Below are 25,690 nucleotides of genomic sequence, written 5' to 3' on the forward strand. Positions count from 1 at the left end.
GGGATGCGAGACGCACACATACTCGGACAGAGACGAACACACACGAGGAAGGATGGACAAACGGGTGGTCGCGGTTAGCGACACCCATGCGAGGCCTGAAAGCAAGGGCAAAGATGGCCGACGTGCATGAGATTAGGGGCGCAAGCGTAACCGCGCGAAGCTCCGCCCCCGTTTGGCGAAGCTCTTCGTTCTGCTGGCTGATGCCGAGCTCACCCCCTTTGCTCTCCCTCCCATACACGAGCGCGAACCCTCTCGTCGTGGGCAAGCGCCACGCTGCCGCATCGTCCAGGACCACCAACCCCCGCTGCAACCCCACCAGCACACCACGTACACGGACAGCGCTCCTGCCATCCCCCTGGAAGAGTTCATCCGCGAAGCGCTCCTCGCCGGCCAGTCAGCGCCAAAAAGTGCAGAGCTTCGGGACAAGAGTCCGTGTCCTGCCCTGCGCGTAACCTTTAACCCTTGTATATGGCAGTGACGAGCCGGTGCTTCGTCCCTTTCCCTCCGCCGGTGTCACCCCGGGAGTTTCGTGGGACACAAAGAATCTGGTGACTCGATTGCTCTGGTGGATCGTCTCTTTCTCTCTCGATCGGCTTTCCCCGGGCCTTCTTTGGCGGGAACGTTGAGGGTGGACCCTGGTGAACGTCGAGTGAAGTGTCTGGTAGCGGTGCAATCGATCTTAGTTCGCGGAAAGAAAGGTGTTGGCAAATACGCGATCGTTGATGATCGTTGGTCGTCATCGGTAACGCACACGGGTGCGAGCGTTCCTTCGTTGACTGTGTGATCGCGGTGTGTTCCGTCGGTGTCCAGTCTAAACTGACGATAGAGATGCGGAACCGCGAGTCTCCAGCGTTCTCCGGCGCTGTACGGGTGAACTGATCTTCGGACCGAGATCGACGATAAGTGGTGGGTGCCGAGATCCCTCAACGGATTATTTATCGGTGCGTTCTCAACTGCGGATTCGATTGAACCTGGGCTCGACACACCGCTCGATTCGGCTCGTATCGCACGGTGAAAACGTACTCTCTAATTGAAATCACGCTTTGACAACCAGACTTTTTAGTCACACAGATGCGAATGCGTCTTGGAAGCAAAAAACGCAGCCGTCGCTGCTGGTGTCACGCTTATCGTTCTGTCTGAGGCTGTCGATTCGGGAAACCAGCCGCGAACCCCTAAGCCGGGATAGGCTTAGTGGCACGCAAAATGATGTACTCACCGGACAAAATGATGGGGAGCAAGGGACTCCACGGGGCACCGATCACCGCCCCGGGGTGCTTCCCCTCGGGGAGATACTCGCCGCCGCCTTATCGCGCCGCGCCGGATCCGATGCCGCCGCCACCGAGGCGATGCATGCCGAACTCTACGGTGAGTCAAATCGTCTATTCTCTATTAGATTTTCCTCCAATCTCACATGCCTCGTCCGCGATAGCTTCGAAGGTCATTGTGAAACCGTCGGCGAGAGTCTTCGCGATTTGTCTCGGGTTGCGAGACGTAGACGCGGTGTAACCACGAATTAATATTTACGACATTCACGCGACGAGACATTGCTTTTCTTCCGTACGAATTATGTAATTCCTATTCGTTATTTTACGTTGTATTGAGTTAGAAGGAACGTATCACTGCATATGTGCGAATGTACGGCAACTCTGATAAGAAAATCTTTTTATAATATATCTTTATATAGCAAGACATGTAAGAATGAAATCTTCAAAAATACAAATCAATGTACTAATCTAACGTAATTGTCGTAAACGTTAGATTATCGTATTATAGTTCTAAATAATACAAAAATTGTGAATAAAACAATAGATGGTAGGATCAAACTTATTGAATATTTCTTGAGTCAGTCTTGAGTTTCTTAATAGTTAATCGTATTATAATACCTAAAACGTTTTATAAATATTCTAATGTATTTAGTAATAGAAAGACGAAGACTAGTTTCATTCATCGATTATGTCTGCTTCGGTGAACGAAACAGTAAATCAAATCGAGATTTTATCTAAGAAAGTACATGCGTTTCGTCAGTTAGTTGCCCTTACAAGTTTGAACAATACCGTAACAAGATTTGCCGAGAAAGTTGAAAGTGCTGTCGTTTTTTCTCATTCTTTTCGATAGGTGTTTAATTATCCGATAAAAACATATATTTAAATAATACCGACTGCGAAAGTTAACGGAATTGAATTATTCTACAAATTAATTTACGATAATAAGTTATAATATTTTAACAAATAAAAGATATAATTTGTTTAATTTGTTTTAAGAGTTGAGAAATGTTACAAATTCGCCAGAGACACTTTAAAAGAGTATCAATTCTCTTCCATTAAAAATTTAAATGAAATCTGCTTATTAATCTAACAAAAATCGCATAATACTTTTGCATAACATTTTTTTTTTTGCATTTTTATTACCGAAGACGGAAAGTCAACCAGTATTATCTAGCATTTCTAAAATACAAATATAATATGTATTTTAGATTTAACTCGATTAATGTATTGTATATTACATGCGATGCATTTGAATGTATTCGTGATTACATTGTATTATTTACCGCGCATGCAATATTACACGTGCATTGTGAGAGACCGATATGCAATTTGTTTGCAGTTATTTAAAATACATTTGAAATGGTAAACCGGATAAACGTAAGAATACGACACTACGGAACATTTAAAGAGGGTGGCGAGGCATGTCGTTGAAATTTCTCTTCATTCGTTTTCATTGCCCGACACTTGACCGCGTCGGTATGCTGTATACTCGTATTTCTCATACTTACTGGTGACATGTAGACACACTCAATTTTAGTGCGAATATATCTATAAATATAACTGCGAGAAATATCACGAATACATACGAACTCGTGTTTCTTTTTATATATTCATGAAAAGATCAATATTTCTTCCCAGTTGCGTATATATTTATAAATTATCGTCTTTTTGGAGAAGTCCGCTTTTTTTCAGAATTACATTTAGCTAATGAAACAGGTGTTCCTAGAGTTATTTTTCTTTTTATTGATTTTACATTCTAAGTTCAAAAATAATGAAGCAAATCCGTGAACGATTGTATTGTCTCTGAAATTCGCATAGATTTGTCGAATTATGAGAATTACCAACGTTTACTAAAAAATTAGAACATAAATGATAGGTTATATTTCGGTACTAACAGTAGTATCATAAATGTACAGTATTTAGAAAATTTTTATCCAAATATATCAGAAAATGTATTTGTACGTTAATAATCTTTGAGATAATAAAGTTATAGTTTATAACACATTTCGCTTGATGCATATATATAAAACTGACATTTTAAATAATTTAAAAAAATCGTTTGACCCGAATCTAATTACAAAATTATAAATAGATATTTCATCGAGCGTGGTACAATTGGATTTCATTTCAATGGGAAATTTTGAGAAAAGACTAATACGATTACATTGATAATTTTAATCAAAGAAAGTTGACTCGGTAGCTATCTTGAAATCAGGTATGCGAATCAAGTAATGACGAGAAGCTTGACTGTAAAAAAAAATCGACAAGATCGTACGTAAATAATTTTTTAGTCTATAAACCTAAAACAAGCTTAAAATTCTATTTCTTGTAATTTCTTTTTTCTTCTTCACATATAAACAAGAGAGAATTATGTCAATTATTTTCTGATAAGAGATCTCGTCTCCTCCAATTAGACCAGCAGAAGCAAATGAATATCATAATTGAATTTAAACTATTATTCACGTCGAATATCATTGTTAATACAACAATCAATCGCGCAGCGATCTGATTGCGTCAAATTGCATTACCGGGCTGTCGTAGAAACGCAACTTCGGTCGATGCAAAAGTGAAATTGGTCGGGGGAAATATCCGTAGCGATAGAATTTGTGTCCGGCGAGAAGCGCTCAATAAAAATAACTTTCGATTCGCGGTGCAGTTAAAATTAAACGTCTCAAGGTTTCATTTAAATCATATTCCACGATTTGCCGAAGCGCTGCATTTAGAGTGTGCACGTAGGTATCGAGCGATATGTTTTTCTATCAAGGTCGAACGAAATATCATTAAAGGAATCATTTACGAATCGTAACGGCAATTGCTTTGCCCAAAGGCATCGTGCCGTCGTCGGAGGCTCGGGAAGGAATGTGAATGTAACGTGCCGTGCGCGCGCGAAAAAGTCTCGCTACATAAGAACATTTAAAATAAATGAATGGAGAAATTTTTTTTGATATTATAACAACGAGGATTAAACCGCTCGAGTAAAGTCTAGGATCAGAGCGGATATCGATTATTTTAATGTCTTACGACCCCTACGGCGAGTTTACTTAGTTGTGAATATGCCGCTAACTTTACCTTACGCTGTTAGACCTCATAAATTTAATAGGAAAGACATGAAAGCCATTCGTCACCATTTTTAATATAAAATAATCGGCGCAATCCCGGAAAAAAAAAGAGTAAAAGCTTGCGCGAAATAAGCTCGGTCTTCAAAAATATATGCGCTTTACATAACTATTATTTCATATTAAATTTATCCTCCGATTGTCCCGCATCCTTTTTCCAATTGCAAATTCTTAGAATAATGGTCTGCCGCTATTATTTATTGTATTCTTCAACTTTTGGTATTAACATTTTCTCCGTGTAAAACGTTTATCGAAATCAAATGCTTTTCAATGTTTAGCATTGAAAAGCGAATCAATCCTGGTATTCATTTTTGAGATATCATCGTTTACAAATTATGCAAAAGGGTATAACAATTTCTTTACAATGTAATTACGCAAATTATATAAAAAAAAATATAATAAATTAATAAATATATAAAATATACAAAAATATACAAATGCATAAAAAATAAGAAAGGAAATAAATCTAATAAATCTAATAATCTTTATATTTATACTTGGACGACACACGGCGAGATTTAATCGTGCCGTTTATATTATTGCAACTTAAAAAGGGGAAGAAAAGAAAAAAGAAAGAGTTTTAATCCTATTCATCGATCTCAATTCATCTTATTTTACGGCAATACTCATAAAGCCCGCGAAAAACTTAGAGATATCTAAACGAAATCAATCACAGTTGAGCCACCGTTTTCTCTTCTCCACCCATTTCTCGAGGCAGGCTCTCATCTCCCTTGTTCTTCTTGTCCTTCACTTTTCCGATCCCCCGGTAGACTTCTCCGACTACCGAGGTCGAAACCAAAACCATATCGAACGACCGAAGCGTCGAGTTTCCCTCCCCCGTCGGCGCGATGCGTTCCCTGGGCTACATCGCGGGCTCCGCAGTCTTTAGTTTATTCATGTGACGTAATAGGATAAAAACCGTCGCTACGAGCTGAGTGCCTAGATGAGATTACAGCCGTACTGTTACGCCCGGTAACGCGAATCCGATGTAATCGCCCCTTCCTTTGATTTTTCTGTTCAGTTCTCCCGATAACGCGCGAGAGGTGGCTCCGCTCGGAACGCATCCCGGCGTACTTATACCACCACTCTTTCATCACCTCCCCGCCTACCACCTACATTTTCCATTTCATTCGCACTACCACACTAATGCTTTAAAGGCCTTTTTCTTCCGGATACGATTTTTCTAAGTACGGATCGGACACGACTAATGCTGCGATCGAGCTGCGATTCCGAGAGCCGGAAACACCTACGCACGAAACACTTTTGCCACATTTCTTCACTCGATTTGTTTATTTATATTTAACTATCTCCCTCTCTGGGAACTGTCTGCTCTTCAAAAAGAAAATTGCATTTTCTCTTTAAATAGCACACTGTAAAAGGATTTAATTTATCCAGCCGTGAAGAGACGCGACACTCGATCGACACACTTATGACTTTTTAATCGCTGTAAGTCGACGCTCATTTATTAAAAAAACTGTACTGTTAATTTTGATAAATAAAAACTGTCAGAGATACAGATAGTTTTTCATCGCTATGGTGTACTTTGAGATCGATCTAAAATATCCGACCTCTGACAATCATGAATACATTATGATCTTCAAATTCTACACGAACGCTAAAGCGGCTAATATTACTTTAAAATCAAATTCAAAAAGAAGATAATTAGAAAGAATGTGATTATTTTCAAATAGCGTAAACTTTTTCAGAAACAATTCGTTTGACGAAATGGCAACGAATCAATCGGTAATCACTGGTCATTCGGATGTACATTTATTTTGATGCCGCGCAAGCGCGCAACGAGCGAATGTTCGCGGTTAAAAGAAGGTATCGATGAAGGTCGATCGTTAATTGTCTATCGCTATTAATTGTCTATGAGCATCAGGCGTGGTTTTCACCTACGGTGTTAATTATCTATGATAATTAATACAGGGACCCATTACGTATTCATCGGCTTGATGATAATTATTCACGCTTCGTTGGACGTTACTTTGCATGTTTTCTGGTTGACAAACCTTTCATCTGGGTGGCATATTAACGATCCAGCTTAATAAACGCAGCTACTCTTTTTACACGTCATTAATCTTTTAATTTTCGCCTGTCGCCGCAATGCAGTCGAACTTTGATATCAAACATTTGGATGCTGCATATATATTATTCATCGCGCGACCATGTCGCGGTGGCAGATGAGCGATGCTTTATTACGACCTAAATTTTCTTATCGTTATATAAAAAGATGATAATGTGAAGGTCTTATTCTACAATTCTATTCTTTTCTATCAGAAAATAGAAAAGAATATGTACATATATATAGTATATAAGAAATTTCTCAAACTAAATTACATGTCACATAATTTATATAATTTATTAGAAAAATTTCTTCGATTGTTTTCAGTCTTTTTTTAATTGTATTCGCATCTCTCTTATTATTAAAGAAAAATATGTAGGAAATTGAGACGAAAATGAATAATGGATGTAATATTAAAATCAATATTGTGATACTAGATTATCTGCCGAAAATCATTATTGAATCAGTTCACATACCGATATCACATCAATTTAGGTTATTATATATTGATATTAATTCCAACCAATTTAAATACTTTTAGTCTTTGTTATATAATACTAATAGAAAACAAAAAATAATTTTGTGAAGCAGCCACACATAAGTAATACCTAATATTAATAGATACGTAATTTTACCTTGAAATTTAAGTAAAAGTCAAAAGTCAAAAGAGAGAAAGAGGAAGAAGGGAAAGAAGAACATTTTAATTTACTAAAATTATAAGATTAAAAAAAATTCTTGATATCCTGAAATATGTCTAATAGCGAATTATTTGAAAGATTTATCTTTTGAAATAAAATTTTAAGTAAACGTTTAAAAAAATATTGGAGTTGCACGACTGAATGAATAATTGTAGGCTACAAATTTCTCCTGAAAACTGCAGGGAAAAGCAGAGACAGGTAATAAACATCGTGCGAAGAGTCGCGGCCAGTAGCGATTATCGATTGGTCCTCTATATTCGGCATGTCATTATCAATTAACCATTGAAAGTAAAAGCTCTTTTGCTATCGGAGCAGTATGTTGCATGTAAAATCATCGGGCATGAGTCATTTCTTAATTGCCGTCTTTAAATTATATATTTTTATTTATACGAAAAAATGTTAATTTTTCGACAAAATTTATTAAATTTATAAAAATTTATCAGGTTTATGCTACCTCAATAAATATATGATTCCATGTAACATTCTCAAAATTATTATACCATAAAATTTATAAAACATCAGATATTAACGTTTTACGAGAAATGCAATAGTAAATGTCATCAATTCCGCTTGTTTTTGTCTTTTCTTTTAACCAAATCAAATAAAAGATCGTACTTTCGCTCGAGGGCTAATTTTCCGAAGAAATCTTGATAGATGGTGACGAGACCACTGCGCCTCCCATCAAAATCTGAAAAGCGACATATGTGTGGCGTCGTGACAAGCGATTGTTCGTGCGCGACACGACGGTAGTAAGGCGACAATTAACGTCAGAAGTGCTTCACGGGGCGTGCTTGAATTATTTTATACACGCGGGGATGGCTCGCCGGAGGGGCGAAGGGATGCTCGTAGCCGTGCATTACGGCGTATACGTGCCACGGCTCCCCGCTTGGCCACAAGATTGCATAATCGATATCCGGCCTACACCTGTGCCTCTCCACGAGTACGCACCTGTGTATGAGCGAGGAAAAAAAGTAAAGCGGTGTGAGTATACGTGTACGGTGCTCGAAAAAGATTATTCGTGGATATTCGCCGTTGGAATATTCGTGTCATGCGGCCTGCCGAAAACCGAACTGACTCACTTGATACAGAGTCAGATATAGTCTTCCGAATCGTTAACATGGAGGGTTTTAAAATAGATTGTCAAACTTCGATTTGTGTTTTTATTCAACCAAAGAGTCGAATAAGTAAACGTTGGCAGTTTCGAAATTATATGTGTATGAAAATAAAAGGCTTTCACAAATTGCCGAGATAAGTGAATAACAGTGAATAAAAGCGGAAAACAAAACTATATATTTTTTTTTTTTTTTTTGTTAAACTTACAAAGTAAACTTTGTTTGAACGAGGAGATTCAATTTGAGACATAGTTATCTAAATGTTTCGTGTTAAACATTAAAAAGTTGTAAAAATTAAATTTTATTGTATTTTCAAAAGAGAAAACTTCATTTCCAGCTATCTAAGAGATATATTACTAAGAGGGAGAGGGACAGAGAAAAGAAAGAGAGTCTATCGACTCAGGATTAGAACCTTTCGTTCAGTCGTATTTCATATATGCAATCTAATCGCTCCGTTAGAATAAATTCGAGACGTCTCCCCATCTCCAAACAAATTTGGATATTCCATCACGTCCTGTTATCCGCAGTAATCGTTACACGCGCTATTCGAGTCACTTTGAATTATAAAAAGTTAAATTTCTAGTGACGGATATGACGTGAAACGTAGGGAAGAAATTAAAAGAAGGCGCGGCGGCGTGAGAAACGTGGCTCTACCGACGATGCATTGCTCGTCTATGTCTGCGGAATACTCCGAAGTATCGAGACACGTCGACGCCGGTCGAGTACGTCGATCATGGTCGTCTGCGATAGTGAGGGTAAAGTAGGTGGAATAAGAGTAGCGATGGGAATCGATGCATTCGAGTCGGATATCAATTACTGCACAGATATATCTGGCCCTGTTAAAATTAAGGTGACGCGCGATGTATCATCTATCGTAGACAAACCAATTTATTGTAATCAAAAGTATAAACGACGAAGCCCATTTTACTTAAAACGATTACAGTGATTATTCGACATATGTCAAATTTCTTTATTCGAAAGACATTTCTTTGGCGTATCGACGTAATGAATAGCACACGATCGATAAATCGAAACAATTTGTGAATTAGATCTTCCTTTGATACAGCGCCAGTACTTTGCTGTGGAAGTCTATCACGATTTTTTACAAATCTCTAATTTCAAGACCCCTTTAATATCAAATCAATTAATCGAATAATTTTTCCTAACAAAGTCAATATTCAGTTGAGATTGAAAGAATTGTTTAAAGTTTCGATATATTATTTTCATTGTCGAATTTTTATTGTGTTGATTTCCTTTTGGAATAAGTGATTTCGATGTATTCAAATTGTTCAAAAATTAGGAAAAAAAAAAACAGAATCAGGCAGCTTAGCTCCATCGCTACGCGAAGATGGTTCACCGTTTCACGATCGCTTCACCTACGTTTGCCGAATGTATATTTCTCTCTCTCTTTCTCTTTCTCAGTCGTAGAAGGCCCGCGGACGATCCCGCACACGGGACACTGGGGACACATAACACCCCCGGTTACATCCAATCACTCCTGATTTATATTTACTACTCACTTGGCCCCCTTATTTATTACGTTTCACGGAGACGCGCAGAACGAAAATGTTAATTTGCGCAATTGAAAATTATGGCGGACCGCTATGGGCGAGACACTCCTCGAGAATGTAATTCTTAGCAGAAAAGCTAGATAGAGAAAACTAGTTTCTCGTAAAAGAAAGATCCAAGATTCCATGTTTCGATATTCTGGTATATCCGGCACTACTGTATCGGATCGAGCTTTCGCCTTTTTATTATCATTATATGTGAGAATTTAAAAACAACCTATTGAAAGCTTTGAATAATTATAACAACGCCAAACACAGTTTTTATTTTATTTTATTAGATTAATACAAAATATTTGTTTCCTTCGTAACAATAAGCTTCGTGTCAAGGAAAATTTTTTAAACTGTGGTTCTTTGAAAAAAAATTTAAGAAATGCTTCTAATAGAAAAAAAATATATTGAAACTTGTGGCGGCAATTTTACATCAATTTTGTATTATAAATTTATTTGTAACTTCATTTAGCAAGTATGGAAATATATCAAACGGAAAAATCTTTGGGAGATTCCAACCTAATAGAAAGAAAGTATTGCGAATAAAATCTATTCATTACCTTCGATATAAGAAAAGAATGATTAACAAATAAGATTCAACACTACGAATGCTTAATTACGAGACAATTCTAAATATTTCTAGTTAATGTTTTAAATTGTTCCCAAATTACCGCAGATAGGCATTTTAATTATCTTCGAATTTAATGTGTATAAGTACGACTGAAACGGGCAGCCGCGAAAATGCATTTTCAAATAAACTCGCTTTCAGACAAATAACGTGCGTATTTGAAACTGGACGTAGTTCCATTTTCAAACTCTCTATGATATCCGTGCGCACAAATGCCACGCAAAACCTCGCAATACAGCTCGATATAGGGCTTGCGATGTGTCTTGTACCATGCGGCTTTTACACAGGTAAATCTATGTAGACCTTGCCTTCCACCTATAAATAAACCCTACGCGCGCGTATACAGGCGCACGTAAACCACCTTTCTGGACATCACGAGAGTCTTCTTGCTGTATAACAGTGAAACGTGGGTGGTTAGATAGACGAACGACACTTCCGCCTTGTCTCTCCAAGTTCCCCGTTGCATCGATTTTATCGTTCCCTACTTTATGAAGATTATGCTGCAGTTCAAACACGATACTAATACTTGATCGCACATTTCGAGTGAAAAAGCGAGAGGCTCAATTTTTTTTTATCTTACTTAAAAATATTAAAAGTCGTTGGGGCGACATCGAATGTTCTTTAACCGACAATGAAACCGACAATGAAACAATTAGGAGCAATTTTTATTATAAAAGAGTATACTATTCTAGGTGCATTACGTCATATCTGGAAATAGTATTGAATGCGCGCGTGGGTTTCACGCGTATTTCCGGTCTAAATGTTGCACATTAATTACGTTCCTAGAAACGACTCGGAGTCAATCCTTCCTCGGGAAAAATTCGATTGGTCGCCGCGTTATTCTTTTCGAGGAATTAAATAGAATCTATCGTCGGAGTGGTAAGACCAACGGCAAACGATGCGTGTACGCGTGTACGAAGCTACTCGTTGTGCCTCCCTACAAATGGGGACTCTACAACACGCGCGTATACCGCAACAACCTGTACACGCACAACGACGACGACGACGACCATGGGTGGCCGCACGGAAAGGTGAACATTATTCCCATACCGTTCTCTCCGCGGTTTAACGCTCTTATTATTATTTTTATTAGGGTGCCGTGGTATATAATGCCATCAACCCCCACGAGTACGCGTTCGCAGGAAATAAACCTAAGTGTATAATTACAATAATACTTATCGGGGCACCCTCCATGGGTTCTCTTCCCTTCCACGCGTACCCTTCCTTCCTTCCTTCCTTCCTTCCTGAGCTCTCGCTCCCTCTCCTTGCTGTTTCTCTTGTCCTCTTTCCTGCGTGATTAAACGCAGTGGCCCTGCCACGTTATACGCGCGTGTATCTTCGAGCGCAGTATATCGAAGGGACGAAACTTAACGAGTACTAAATTTACCGCGAACTTAGTCTTGATCCCCTCGTCGCGATTAGTTTCTGCAAAGATGGACGCGCGATGACCAGCCGAGTCCTACCGGGGATATTTAAAAATCGAGAGTTGAAAAAACAAGAGAGTTAATTATTGTTTGAGCCTAACAATCCGGTCCGGTTTTCAAAAATTTGCGCGCTTAACTGATAATTATTTCAATTGTTTTTCATACTTTTCGAATATATTTGAAACGGCAAGCAACGTACGGAATCTAACGTTGGAATAACGTAGTTTAGTCGATTTATTAGTGCATTACTACTGTCGCATACTTGCGACAGATTGAAATTGTTCATTGAATTAAAATCACGCGATTGCATCATTCATTCGCGTACTGAGCGCGCACACACACGCTCGACTATGTTTAACACGCTATAAAACATATCCAGGACAGTGTCCTTATCCAAGAAGCACCACACGTGTGACCCGCGTGTATCGTGTCGTACAGGGGTTAAAGGATGGGACACGTACGTGTACCGGATGTCGTTCGATCCGTGGGCGAGATCGTAACGGCGCGGTACAAACACGGACCATTCCCCATCTGAACTCTATCCGAACTTCGTAATTCTCCCATTTAGGAATTCAGTCACGTATACTGCTGTGCCGTGTTCGAACGCACACACCGCAGAATTGCTTATCTTTTATAGCCGCGTTTGCACGTGTTCCTGATATACATACGTATATTTTATGTGTGGAGTGTACAAATGTTTGATACACGTCTCGTTATTAAAATAAATTAGAACGTAACGACGTCTAATAATACCGCGAGTATTTATATCGACAAGTAACCTATACAGGTAGAACGCGACATAATTATTTCAATAATTTTATTTTCTTCCCCGGATAATTATAATAAAAAGCAATTTTTTTTTTTAACATTCTTCGTTAAAATTAGTTTTCTTTTAAGCTGTCGCCTTTAAAATTTTATCAGACATGTACCTGTAGCATATACTAATAAATCCAATTTTGTTTTAATATTCTGTAATAGAAACAAAATGTGTGAAACGAGCAGTGTGCTACAGACTTTTTTTTACTTAATGTTGTACATATACTGAAAGAGTGCCATAATTTTTATAATTCTTAAACCTGACTTTAAATATTGTACATTTGCATAAAATTCGTCAACGACATAAATTCATGGAAAAAATCTAAATCGTTATAATAGTAATGCAAATAAGTTTTAAAAAATTACGTTTGCTTTAATCTCATAACTAAGTAATTTACTATTTCTCTTACATCGTTTCAATACTTTTCTCAAATGTCTCGTTTTGAATCGTACGAAAGTCTTCTTTGAGAAACGAACGATAAGATTGTTTAGATAGAAGAACAACACATTTGGAATCATTCGTAAAAATATCGATTATTCTGGAAACTTTTGTTCAGACAAATTGAAAGTATATCGCGTTTTTAGGGCATTCGTCATTTCTTTCCCTCTTACTGAGAACTTCGCTCGGTAATGACAGCGTTATCACTTTGCCGGACCTGATATATCGTCGTCAAAGTATAGTTTATGTCCTATGCGAGGTTACCTCTATTGCCGGCACATCGTATAAAACGTACAATCAATTTTTGAAGAGGACATTCAATCGATCTGTCTTGCAGCATGCAATCGAAGACGTTCCCTGAATAACAAACTAACCGAAGCGGCTTTGGCAGCCGATTCGTGCACATGTTGGCTCATGCAGTATTATTTGTCGGATCACTATTTCTTGATCCACTCGCGTTTGCACAAACGAAATGAACTTTCGCATGTATGTGGAACTGTATGTAAGAACGCCAGTACGTTGATCTGATTTTTCTTTCCTATAACGAGATATTTTAATGCAACTGTGTCGCGATACAAGATTAAGCTCGATACATCGAATGACTTCTCACCGCAGCAGACGCTACAAGTTGCCAGATGCAACCGCATATATTCAATAGCCTTAATGACTGAACAGTAATTATCAATTGTATCGGGTTGCGAAATCACTGCGCGTTTAACTAACGACCGCAATTCACGTCTGACTCTAAATGTTAAACGATATTGCTTGTAAGGCTTTACATATTACTAACAGAATGTAAATGAAAGGAATAACAAATGCTCTTTTACAGAGAATCGAGTTTACTTATTTTGCAATTTATTGTACACGAAAATTCATCGATTAAAATTTTTGCAATTATTATACACGAAAATACATTAATTAAAATTTTTGCAAGGTTGTTGAAAATTCACTGGCGTCATTACTTTTTACACTTTTGCACGGCGCCGCGCCGCGTCGCGGGTGGCAAAGCGTTGGGCGTGCATTTTTTACTGTCGCTCGTAATCATGATTCGTAATCATGATGATCTAATTAATCAATGTCCATGATAACTGATAAATTCGCGACAAGTAATTTTCCAATATTCTACGACGTGTTATTCCGTGTAATTTGTTTTTTTTTTTTTTTTTTGTTGAAAGTAATGATTGCTGGCTATTGAATAACCGAAAAAGCAATACCATTGTGAGAAACAATTATTGGTTCATTAAAATGAAACGAATCGTTAGCGAGGCCATACATGAGAAAGTTTGATAACTATTTTACGGGATCGTATTGCGTATTGCGAAGGGTATCTCGTTTTAATGGTAAAATAGGATCATGGACTGGCAATTTGGCAGATTTTTATTATTCTATCCTTTTATCACGCTGAACAAAATCGGCGTGCTTTTTGTCAAGTATAAGATTATATATTATCTATCGTACTTATCACACGTACAGACGCGCACGCACGCGCACGCGCACGCACGCGCACGCACACGCGTACAAAAAATTTAATGCTTTATCTTTCATCGCTGTATGAAAAATCTACAAGATTAATTCTCGCAATAGCCGTTCTTTTTTTTTATGTGTTCAAGATCCAATCTTTATTTAATGCGGGTGCGCGTTTGTTTAGCTTCTCGTATGCATATCGTTGTTAGAAATTATTACATCATCTGCAAACGTGGAAAACACGGGTTTTCGAGCAAACCGTTACCACAGTCAATAATCATCGGCAGCGCAGTACGACCGCGCGCCGCAAAGTCCATTTCACTTGTTAAGCCAGAATGTCTACGAGCAGTTATACGTTTTGCGTTTACGCTAGAGAAACAATCACGGGACACACTCATAGGGAGCACCCCCTCGTCAAAATCAAGAGTCTATTATTATGACCATATGTTTACGCCACGATTGTATCTTGACAGAGAGGGACGAACGTGTTGGGGTGAAGGGGCACGGCCGTGCACCTGCTCGAACACAACAGCATGTGGATAAGAGCGCCCGTGGTGCGTGGGTAGAGCAAACACCCACGACGAATATGTGTCATTCTATAAACAGGCTGGCACATCACGCCGCTCTACCGATTATTTTTTATTTGGTATATTTCTTTTCTCGTTTCCCTGCTCTCTAGGCAGGCGAAAATTCGATTATCTTCATTCGCGTAAATCTCGCATGTGAAAAACTATGCGCTCGCATATTCATATTGTAATATCCTTCAATAAAATGTTCTTGGGTATCCACGTTTCAAAATGATTGCAAATTATTATGCTAACTTGTTAACTCTCCCCACCTTCGTTCTTCGTTTTTAATTATAGTTTCCGATCATTAGACTCTGAGCTCTCTTTGCTCATTCAAATTCGCATCGGCGAGTAGCTGAGGAAAATGACTGATGGTGTCAGACGAAAAAAAAAAAAAGAGAACACAAGGAAAGTGTCGTCATTAATAATTTAAATTCAAAAATTGATATAATAAAATTCTTGATTTTCTTATTGCATTAAAACTCACTTCTCTCGGGAAAAATCTCTCGAGATAAGCCGACACGGACGGCATCGAAGAGAAAATCAAATAGAATCGTTTAGGAATCTAATATACTTATGTTCCCTCACCTCTCTTTCTCTTTCTCTCTTTCGTTCTCTCTCGATAATATCGTAAAAAAAAAGGTTCAGAGTTAGACGTTCAGGTTAGACGGGCGGATATACCGCGTCGGCTTAAATTAGCATCATTGGCGGATAACTGAAATCGACCGCGAAATATCTTACAACGTGGGCCTCGTGCGGCGCGGTGCGGCTCGGTTCCTTCTCCCTCGGAGAAACGACGGTCTTAATAAAATTATCGTCAGGCCGAGTTTCGAGGACAAATCGACGTTTCAATTTTCTTAATGCGCTCATCTCCCCAATGGGGATATGCCCACGAGCCCGGTATGGGCAGGAAGGATATGGTCCTGACGGTAGGTCGTAAGGATCAGGGCTGGATTACCGACTAGGTATCACGAGGGCATAAAGTCCGAGCCTTAAAACCTCCGGATCTCGAAACGCATTATCATTACGCTCACAAAAGCCTTCGAATATTTGGAAATCGAGAAGAAGAGCGGTTGATTTAAATCTGGTAATCATTTATTTAGTCACTGGCCGAACGATATGGGGCATTTAAGGGGGCAGCGTTAAATTTTTTTTTTTTTAAATCGCATCACCAAAAGTCCTGTAAAACGAGTGTACGTTTTCGCACACAAAAAATTGTACAAAAACGAAATCTCGTTTCGAGATAACTTAACGCACGATACCACGACGCGAATCTCCAAGTTTAGGGCCTGTGTCGTCTCGTGGGCTTCACTGATAAGAAAATATATACTCGAATGTCCTTCGAATCGCTGTACTGCGAACGGTATCGTGAAATTTAACAGAGGAGATGGCCGGGCTCGTGTGTCGGCGACACGTGTCGCCACGTGCCGCCACGTGACCGAACAGCTACGCGCTATTTGCTCTCATCCTTCCTTAAGTGCATTACTACTATTCCAATTATAGGGGTGGTAAATTAACGTGTCACAGTATTCCGCCTCGGACCCTTTCGCTGTCCCTTTCGTTCCCTGATGTTCGGCGCGTAACATAGTTGCGGATTTGATTTGTCATAACAGATTACCCAGCCGCGAGAGCCTCGTGCCCGACGAAGAATTTAAAACCGTAGCATTTTAAGCTCGCGATAATAATAAATTTCAATAGTAAAGTTACCAGCAAATAATTAGCAGCGCGGCTGCGGTAATTATATTAACGGGCGCGAATGTTTTATGCAAATCCGTTTTTCATTCTGCTTAATTTTCGGCAGGTACCTACGCTTGAGTGGCAGCGATATTAAAAATTGCATTAAATTAATGTAACAAATATGTTTCTTTCTCCATTGTACGTTATGTTTTTAATATAAACACACAACGTAAATTAAATTGAATTAAAAAAGCGGCAATTAGTAATGTATTCGAAAATTGCTTATGACGAATTGATTTGTTTTATACTCATGACAACATATATACCATTCTAGCTTATAACTTTATTTAATGTAACTGCTATAGAGATCACTACGTTTCAGTTTTAAGTATGAAACGGCAATCAGAGATGAATTTTATATATCCTTTATTTAATGACCATGTATTTTATTTTATACGTATGTAATGATTAACGCCGGTAAAATGAGATCGGTCCCTTCCACCCCCACACACAGTGTTTTCCCGTAAAACACTAATTGCATATTTTAAATCGCAATCGTACCGCCGCAGAACTCTATTATGCGTAAATATAAAATTTTATCCATATTTTCCGATTATTCGTGCGTCACCTAGCATTAAATATGTAAATCAATTACTTATCATTTACATTTTTTATTCGTAATGATTTTATCAAATATCCAGTTGTATTAACATACGTGATGATGCAGTAAAAGGTAATGTATTTTCGATCAGAGTGCACTTTTAACATTTCATATTTTAATAAATATAAAAAATAACTTTTATGCTAAATGTCGTGTTTCTCGTTGCAGTGCTATACATTACATTATAATTAGTTACATTTATGTGAGACTACAATGTATGAAAGCATTAATTTAAAAATACTCTCCGCTACAATCGATTACGATAGAAGGCAGATAAAATACACGATATCTCTCGCGAGTGAAAATAAAACAAAAAGATTAACATCGAGAAAGCAAGTAACGATCTGCGCACACAAAAAAGTTTAACGAAAAAAATTACTTGTTGGGGGAACCTGTAAACAGAAAAAGGCTAAAACCTGTAAACGGAAAAAGATAAGAGAGATTTTACGCAAATAAAAGAAATATAGCAAAAAAAAAAAACGCCAAAGAGAGCAGAACTTTAGGGAATTTAGCAAAGATTTGATGGACTCGGATAAACACGGATCTAGGATAGGATCTAGGATAGGATCTAGCTACGTGAAGAGTGATACAAAGAGTGAGCCTCACGCGAATGAAAATGAAGCAATAACGAAAACTGAAATACAGCAAAGTACAGTGAAGACGAGGAGGAGAGGCGTGAAACGGGTGTGAGGTCTTTCCTAAGTGCAAATCTGTGAAAGCATGAACCGACAGATAGATCCAGAGGTAGTAGGTGGTCTCGGCGAGCAATGCTCTAGACAGAAGAGCGATGGAGACAGATATAATCGCAAAGAGGGAGGAGATCGACGGACTGGTGAACAGAGGAGACAAGAGAAAAAGAGAAGAGAGAGAGAGAGAGAGAGAGAGAGAGAGAGAGAGAGAGAGAGAGAGAGAGAGACCGAGAGAAAGAGAAGGGGGAGGAGAAATGGAGAGAGAAAGAGAAAGAGAGAGAGAGAGAGAGAGAGATGGACGGTCGAATTTCGTCCGGGAGTGGCGCAGCTCGTTTGAGGGGAGCGTGAATGGGTGCGCGGGAGTTGATCTGGGAGAAGCCTCCATTAGATGATGTCTACCGTCGCCATATATGCGGCGCATTATTGCGGCCGCGTGTTAACTAGACGGAACGTCCGTACGCAATTACGTTCCGACGATCGCTGCGCATACCTTAGCGTCTGGGTTAATTCACACCGAATTGCTGTAACTCTTATCATCCTAAATTTAATATTCCATACAGCATTAATCCGCGGAAATGATAAAAACGTTGCGAGAACGCGAGCTTACCCCCTTTCGCGTATGATCAATAATCGCAGAGTTCAAGATGATAAGTCAATGAGGTTAAATTAAATTAATCACAGGCCTCTAGATCGAAGCAACGTAATATTTCAGATAAATGGAATAAATTTATGTTCTCACTACACTTTTTCAACAATGTATATATAAATAAAAAACGATCACAATCACGAATACTTTAAAACTTGATTAAATCTTTAAATTATCTGAACCATACTTGAATAACGTACAATATTCCAAGCATATTATTTTAATGCGTAACACAGTTTAAAATAATTTCGTACCCGTAATAATTCTAATCATGTTTTTTTTTTTTTTTTTTTCAAATAATATATATAAGTATTAAACAATCGCATAATTTTTAAATTAATGGCAGCTGGAAAAGTGACGCATAAAATAGAACCATTTTTAAAAACTGCGTTTTTTATGTCACCAATTATTTGCAGAGATCACCAACTTTACAAACCGTTGTGCAAAACGCGCGTAGATGCGTGAAACTAAATTGCAGGCTTGAACGAAGATTAAAAGTGCATGTCGATTTCCTATTTACACGTTTGCTACCCCTTAATTTTCATCTCTGTTTAATGATTCGTTCATAATTTCTACGATGTCGAAAGTGTTGTCCTTTCGTTTGGGAAAACAACACTCGCGTCTGACGAGTGGCGCGCGTGATGGATGAGGAATGATTACGCAAGAATATCACTTTATCATATTTAGCAACAAAATCGAGCGTGAGACCCTGCAGGACACCCCGTACGTCTCGTGCCAAGTATCGCACTCCGTGCGTCATTCGCGTGATAAATAAATAGAAATTCAGTAGTCTTATTTTACCTTTTTTGTTGCCGAGATTTACTTCACGGGGAAAAATTAGCTATATTAAATTTCAATCTACTCTAAGCACAATATTAAACTTTCAACAGTCAAATATTTCGGTCTCCATACAAATTCTATTTCTTTAGTTTAGCTTATTAACCGGCGTTGTAATTTTTAAAATGTGTCTAAAGATAAAATACCGAATGTAAATATAATTCCTGTACTAATATTCCAACTTTTAAAACTGCTAAAATCGTGAAAGCAAAAAGTAATACAATCTCTATAATGGCGAAAATTCTCACGTTCATTGGAGCGAGAATATAATGCTGCAAATTAGCGAATTCCGCGACAATATGCAACGGCGTATCAATTTTTGATCACACGCGGCATTTAACAGCGGCGTGCAATAATATCGTTTTCGCGAAAATGTCCGATCATTATTACGTTATCGATAGAGATGACTTTTGATTGCCCTACTCGAGTAATAATTATCCCTTTGTGCTGCAAATAAAAATGAAACCCGCAGTGCTAATACAGATGTGCATTTTTAATATTAGAAGAATAATTATATTCTATTGCATAAAAAAAAAACAAATTTAATTTACGCAACGTGTTACGTTGCCTTGAGAGAGTGCTCTAATTATGTAATATAATTAGCATAAAGCCACTGCAAAATAATAATACGGAAGATGAATACGCGTAATTTTCCGTGTTGATTGTATCAATAAAATGTCATAGCGGTAACATGTGTACGAAAACGAAGGTAAAACAAACGTATGATTTATAGTCGTGTAATCGTCGCGAGTCCACGATGCGAACGAGAGAAAAAAAATTAACGACTGCGTCCGCACCTGCGCTTGCACGTGGCAAGTAGATACATATGTGCAAGGACAACGTGATGCTTTTATATTTGAGACACAATAATATCGCGAACTGGAGCATTTAACAGAAATTAAAGCCCTTCGGCGGAGGCGATAAACCGATAGTTCGTTAAGTTTGCATCCGTGCGTTTGATTGATGCGCGACAAATAATGAACAACAGTTGTGGAATAAATTTTACGAAAAAGCTCGAGATACGTTGGCGCTGTAACAATTGGAGTCACAAGACCCGTACGATTTTGACGAATCGGCGGCGGCTGTGCCCAAAGCATATAGCCTGCGCTTCTTCCCACCCTTTCTTCTTTTTTTTTTTTTTTAATATTTCCATCCCGCACGTCATTACGCGCGCTCAAAAGTAGCGTAAACACGTAGAATTGTTGACAAAATTACCGTCGATTTTCAACGGCCGGTCGTAATTAGTTGATGAGAAACTGATGAGTTTGTTTCTGCACGGAATTCCAAGTCCATTATCATTTCTAACTAATTGACTTTGATGTTTAAGGCGTCTAATGAATTGCTAAATTGATGATTATTCACGCACACGTGCGCGGCTAGACGGATGCGCATATGCACGCACGCACATACACGCACGCGATCTCTTCTATAATTCATACGTAATCGTTACTTTTCACCTGCTATATCTCTTATTTTCTCTCATGACCTATTTCTTTCGTCGTCACGGTTGCACACACACGCGAAAGTCATTGACTCGAATCTACACGTTTTAGCTACACACAATAAAAATCGCCGCTATAAGCATCTCTAAGCGAAATCTTTCAAATATCATGCGAATAGTCGGCGTTGTTATTTCTATCCAAAACTACGTATTATTTTTCATTTTTAGACTAACTTGAGAGAGTTGCGAAGAGTTTCCAACTGTTTGTTTTTCTTTTTTTCTTTTTTAAATGCAAACTTTTTTTTTTTAGATAATATAATTTTCCAAAGTAACGTCGTGCGGACAAATGAATCAAGTAATGCAACGAGAGCAATGGCGGTTCGCGCGATTCCTTTTCAACAAGCCTCACTCTCTATCTTGCTACTTGCTATAAGTACCTTTTAATTGTTACCTATCAATCTGGCTGCTCCGTCGCGGAACGAGAGCAAAGGAGAGTAACGCGCCAACGATCGGCAACGCTAAACGTTCCTTCGCCTCGTGTGGCTTTACATACGCTGTGTCTTATACCAGATCGCTGCACGGCCGGAGAAGGATAGGAGAACGAGCAAGAGAACTGAGCATGGCGGCTGAGTATAGTGTGGATGGTTTGGATCGATGAGAGAAAGCCGCCGGTCTGATTGGCGGGGCCGCGGGGGCGGAACAGGACGTAGCCAATGAACGTGGCTATCCCCGACATATAGTGGTTACGAAATCACTGATTTTTACGCTCGGCGCCCGTCAATTTCGACTCCACTGTAAATACCGTAAATCGAATAGTCGCAATTTAGATATCGTACCGCCGCACAGCGCCGAGATAAGTCGGCGCGATATTTGCACGGTCGACATGCTCCCACGTCTCTCCGCGCGCTTGCAACGTTTCGCAACGTGAAATGGATTCGTTGTCTGGGAATTCGATGCGGAGAACGAAATTCAATTCGGCAATTCTTCTCTAATTATTACGATTATTATTGCACGTAACAAAGAGCCGCGCGCACAGCCGCGCGCTGAATCACGAATCACGAATCGCCTCGCACCTCACCTTTCTGCCTCGGACAGAAGTGCATCGGACCATTCGATTTGGGCAACGCGCCCACACGCGGAAGAGTCGCATATAGGCGTATTACTGAATTATTCTGCTGCTCTTCTCTCGCGCGTCACGTGATGAGTACCGATTACGATATAGCAGCGAAACGTTACCAATGCGTATTGATTCGGGCGATAATTCTGATGTACCTTGCATTATCGGCCGCTGAAATTGGTATAGTGTCATTAAATTGCGGGGAAGGAGGAATAAAATGTTACGATATTGCATCATTCATCTCTGATATCAGGGTAGCTTCATAACTCGCTCCAATGACATAAATGCTTTCATAATCTTGCATACACGCGGGCGATAACATTTTCCTACGAACAACGGTGGAATTTATTTTGCATTTTTAACAAAAAAAAAACTTTTTTTTTTTTTCCATTAACAAAGAGAATGGAGAAAAAAATTGTTCAAAAAGAATCGTTACATAATTATGCGGCAATTTGTAATTGCACTTGTAATAAAGAGTGACACTTTTTGGAAGATATAAGCTTTTCATCTAATCAGATATAAACAAATTAAATAGCGCAATTTTACACGTTATTCAGAAAAAAGAATCTCTCCCGCGAGATTATTTTTCGCATTTAATTTATTATTTAGCGATATCTTCTCCCGGCTGCCATGCATGCGAGTGTGCTGGTGTCGTAAACTCTAAATATTTTTGGCCATATATTCTATCTGGATAATAAATAGTACGAATACGTCGTGATTTATAGCGTTTCATTGTTTATGTAGGAACGCTAGAGTGAAATTTTCATGCGATCTCGGATAGAAAGCGTCGCATTTGTTTATAGACACAGTCTAGACAAAAAGAGCTCGATAAGCGTGCGAAGTCTCGCCGTCGAGTGAAGCTATCTTCGGTGTCATAGGTGCGCAATAATTGATTATTATTCACTGATTTAACAGTCTCCTTGACAGGCATGTTGAACTCTGTCTGACCTCAGCAACTCCGGTTCGGCCATTGATCTCACGAAAGCAAGAGTTGTCAATGCGCCGACCCAAATTTCAACATCACATTATTCCTTTTTACGCTTTTCGACGCTGTTCGAAATACGTGTCGCGATAAGAGCTTCGGTTCCTATCGAAATGCATTTATCAAATCAATCCAACTAACACATACCGTCTGCATGTATATCTATTAATAGTTATTACCGATGTGAATTCCAATTCCAATCAAATATGCATTGTGTTGTATTAAATATGAGAGAAGTATAAAAGATTCGTGCGAACAGCAATCACTTGAGAAATTTCATAACGCCATTATTCCGTTAAAAAAAAAAAAAAAAATTACATTATTGTGTCAAAGAAACAATATGCGGTTTGCTGAGCTCGAGAATAATTATGTAAACGTGTTGACATATACGTACGCTCGATGATATTAAAGAAATGTAATTAGATATAAAAGTTTCAAATCTTGGCATCGCGTATTCCGGAGAAAATTGTTTAAAAAATAAAAAAATTTCAAAAAACATAATATTCTTAGTTATTAAATATTCCTATAGTGTTGAGAGATAATTGAAACTTGAGATACATGGTAATATATGTACATCAATGATTTAAAATTTAAATAAGTGTCACTGTCTCTAACAGTGGCTGATCTTAAATCGTTTGTACTTAAACATTTGTTAAAATGAGAACAAAGTTGGAGACGTTTTGCATTAAAGAGCGCGGCTTAAAGGATGCAATATCGCGTGCATAAAGCAAGCGTTATCTTATTGGCACTTAAAATCGCATGTGAATTTCAAAGAGGACGATTTCGAAGCATTACACTTTTATTAAAACGTCGGGACGCAAAACCGAGCGAAATAATATTAGAAACGGCGGAAAAGCACGACGTCTGATCGCACAAGAGCGCTGTCCAAATTTTGTCAGAATCGCATTAATTTATTCTACCTTCCGTTAGCGCAACTGTAGCGAAATGTCGTTTCTGAAGTCACTTAATCGGGTTTCGCATTGAGAGTAAAAAAAGAATCACCACGGAAAGAGTTAACGGAGAACCTACGGTAGGGCGGCTGTGAACCAGAGACAGATAGATAGATAAAGATAGAAAGAGAGAGAGAGAGAGAATATTAAATTAGGAAATTTCATAAATTCTCTTTAGCGATCTCTTAGACGATTCGCGCTTCAAGACCCGTGTTTTTCCCCTGAAATCGTAATGAGCCGCGTCAGGCTAAATCTACATAACTAGCTATCCGTTCTACATTTTGCGCGATGACAGAGCACCGACGATCAGTTTCTCTTTTTTTTTTCTCCAGCGTATTTTATACTTTCATATTGTTCGAACGATTGATCTCGAAAAAAATAATTGCGAGCGGATCAGATAAGTTGAGAAAAAATAATATATCGATTGGCTATTGTTTCCAGAGATTTGTGAGATGAAAAATAATGCGACCGAATCTGCATTTAGGATAGAAATTGAGGGGAAAATAAAGGGACGATACAAAAGTAGCGATCCGCGTATCAATTAAGGACGATTGATATTTTTCCGATGCCGACGCCGTTTATCAAATAAATATTTCAAAATACTAAAATAAATACATTTTGTGTGAAAGCAAGAATTTATTTCACGATATATTCTTTCGTTATAAATGTTTTATTGATAAAAAAAAAAGACAAACGCTTCTGTTTATACGTTTACAAAAAAATTCATTTCGCCCCGATTCGCGCAACGTAATGTTATCGATGACGATGAATCGCGAGAGGAACGTGCTCCGGGAATATTGCGAGAAAGTACGTAAGATTCTTCGCGGAAGTTTCACCGGTAATTATCTAAAGTTACCAAGGGCCACGGGAGTCAAAGTGTGAAGTCGTGTTCGAAGTCTTTCTGCACTTCAACGCTCCTTCGCGCCGGTTAATAACAAATGAGCCGGGCTGCGAGCCCCTCACTTTTGTTATAATCGGAGACACTTGCCCTCGTACAGTTACCGTCTACCATTCTGCATTATTCAGTGAATTCATTTGTAGCATTCTAAACAGCCAACTTATATCTTTCGCTTCCTTAACGCTCTTTTGTTGCTTACGCTTAACGGGGGATGCTGAACAATCGTTATATAATATAAATTTTGCATCTTTTTCAGTTTCTTTATCGACGAGACTTTAAATCCTTAATAGAATTCAAGTCTTGCTTTGTTATATTTTATGACGAGTTTTTGCCTAAAAATTTACTCCGCTTTGAAAAAGGCGTCAAAAATAATATATTTTAGTCAATGTAATATAAATTTGGCATTTTTTAAATTTCTTTATCGATAAGACTTTAAATTCTCAATATAATTCAATTCTTGTTTTGTTATACAATATTTTATGAGTTTTTTTTTTGCTTAAAAATTTACTTCGTTTTGAAAAAAGCGTTAAAAACAATCTATTTTAGTCGATCACATTACTCGTTTGTCTTGGATCTTAATTTAAACACTAATTGTCTGATATATTGACGACATTTATCACGCATTTGTTGACCAAATAAAGTA

The 25,690-nt window shown here is 38.4% G+C and overlaps 1 protein-coding gene across 1 annotated transcript in view; it reads left to right on the forward strand.

Annotated features, from left to right (window-relative positions):
- Positions 1-342: 342 nt before the first annotated feature.
- LOC105199432 (inhibitory POU protein) overlaps positions 343-25,690 on the forward strand; it is a 51,485-nt gene continuing 26,137 nt past the window's right edge. Inside the window, 1 exon segment of the mRNA XM_026133869.2 lies at positions 343-1,365. Coding sequence (XP_025989654.2) covers positions 1,204-1,365 — 162 coding nt within the window. The 5' untranslated portion in view covers positions 343-1,203.

The sequence above is a fragment of the Solenopsis invicta genome, chromosome 3 (assembly GCF_016802725.1).
Source record: "Solenopsis invicta isolate M01_SB chromosome 3, UNIL_Sinv_3.0, whole genome shotgun sequence".
In the NCBI taxonomy this organism is placed as follows: Eukaryota; Metazoa; Arthropoda; class Insecta; order Hymenoptera; family Formicidae; genus Solenopsis; species Solenopsis invicta.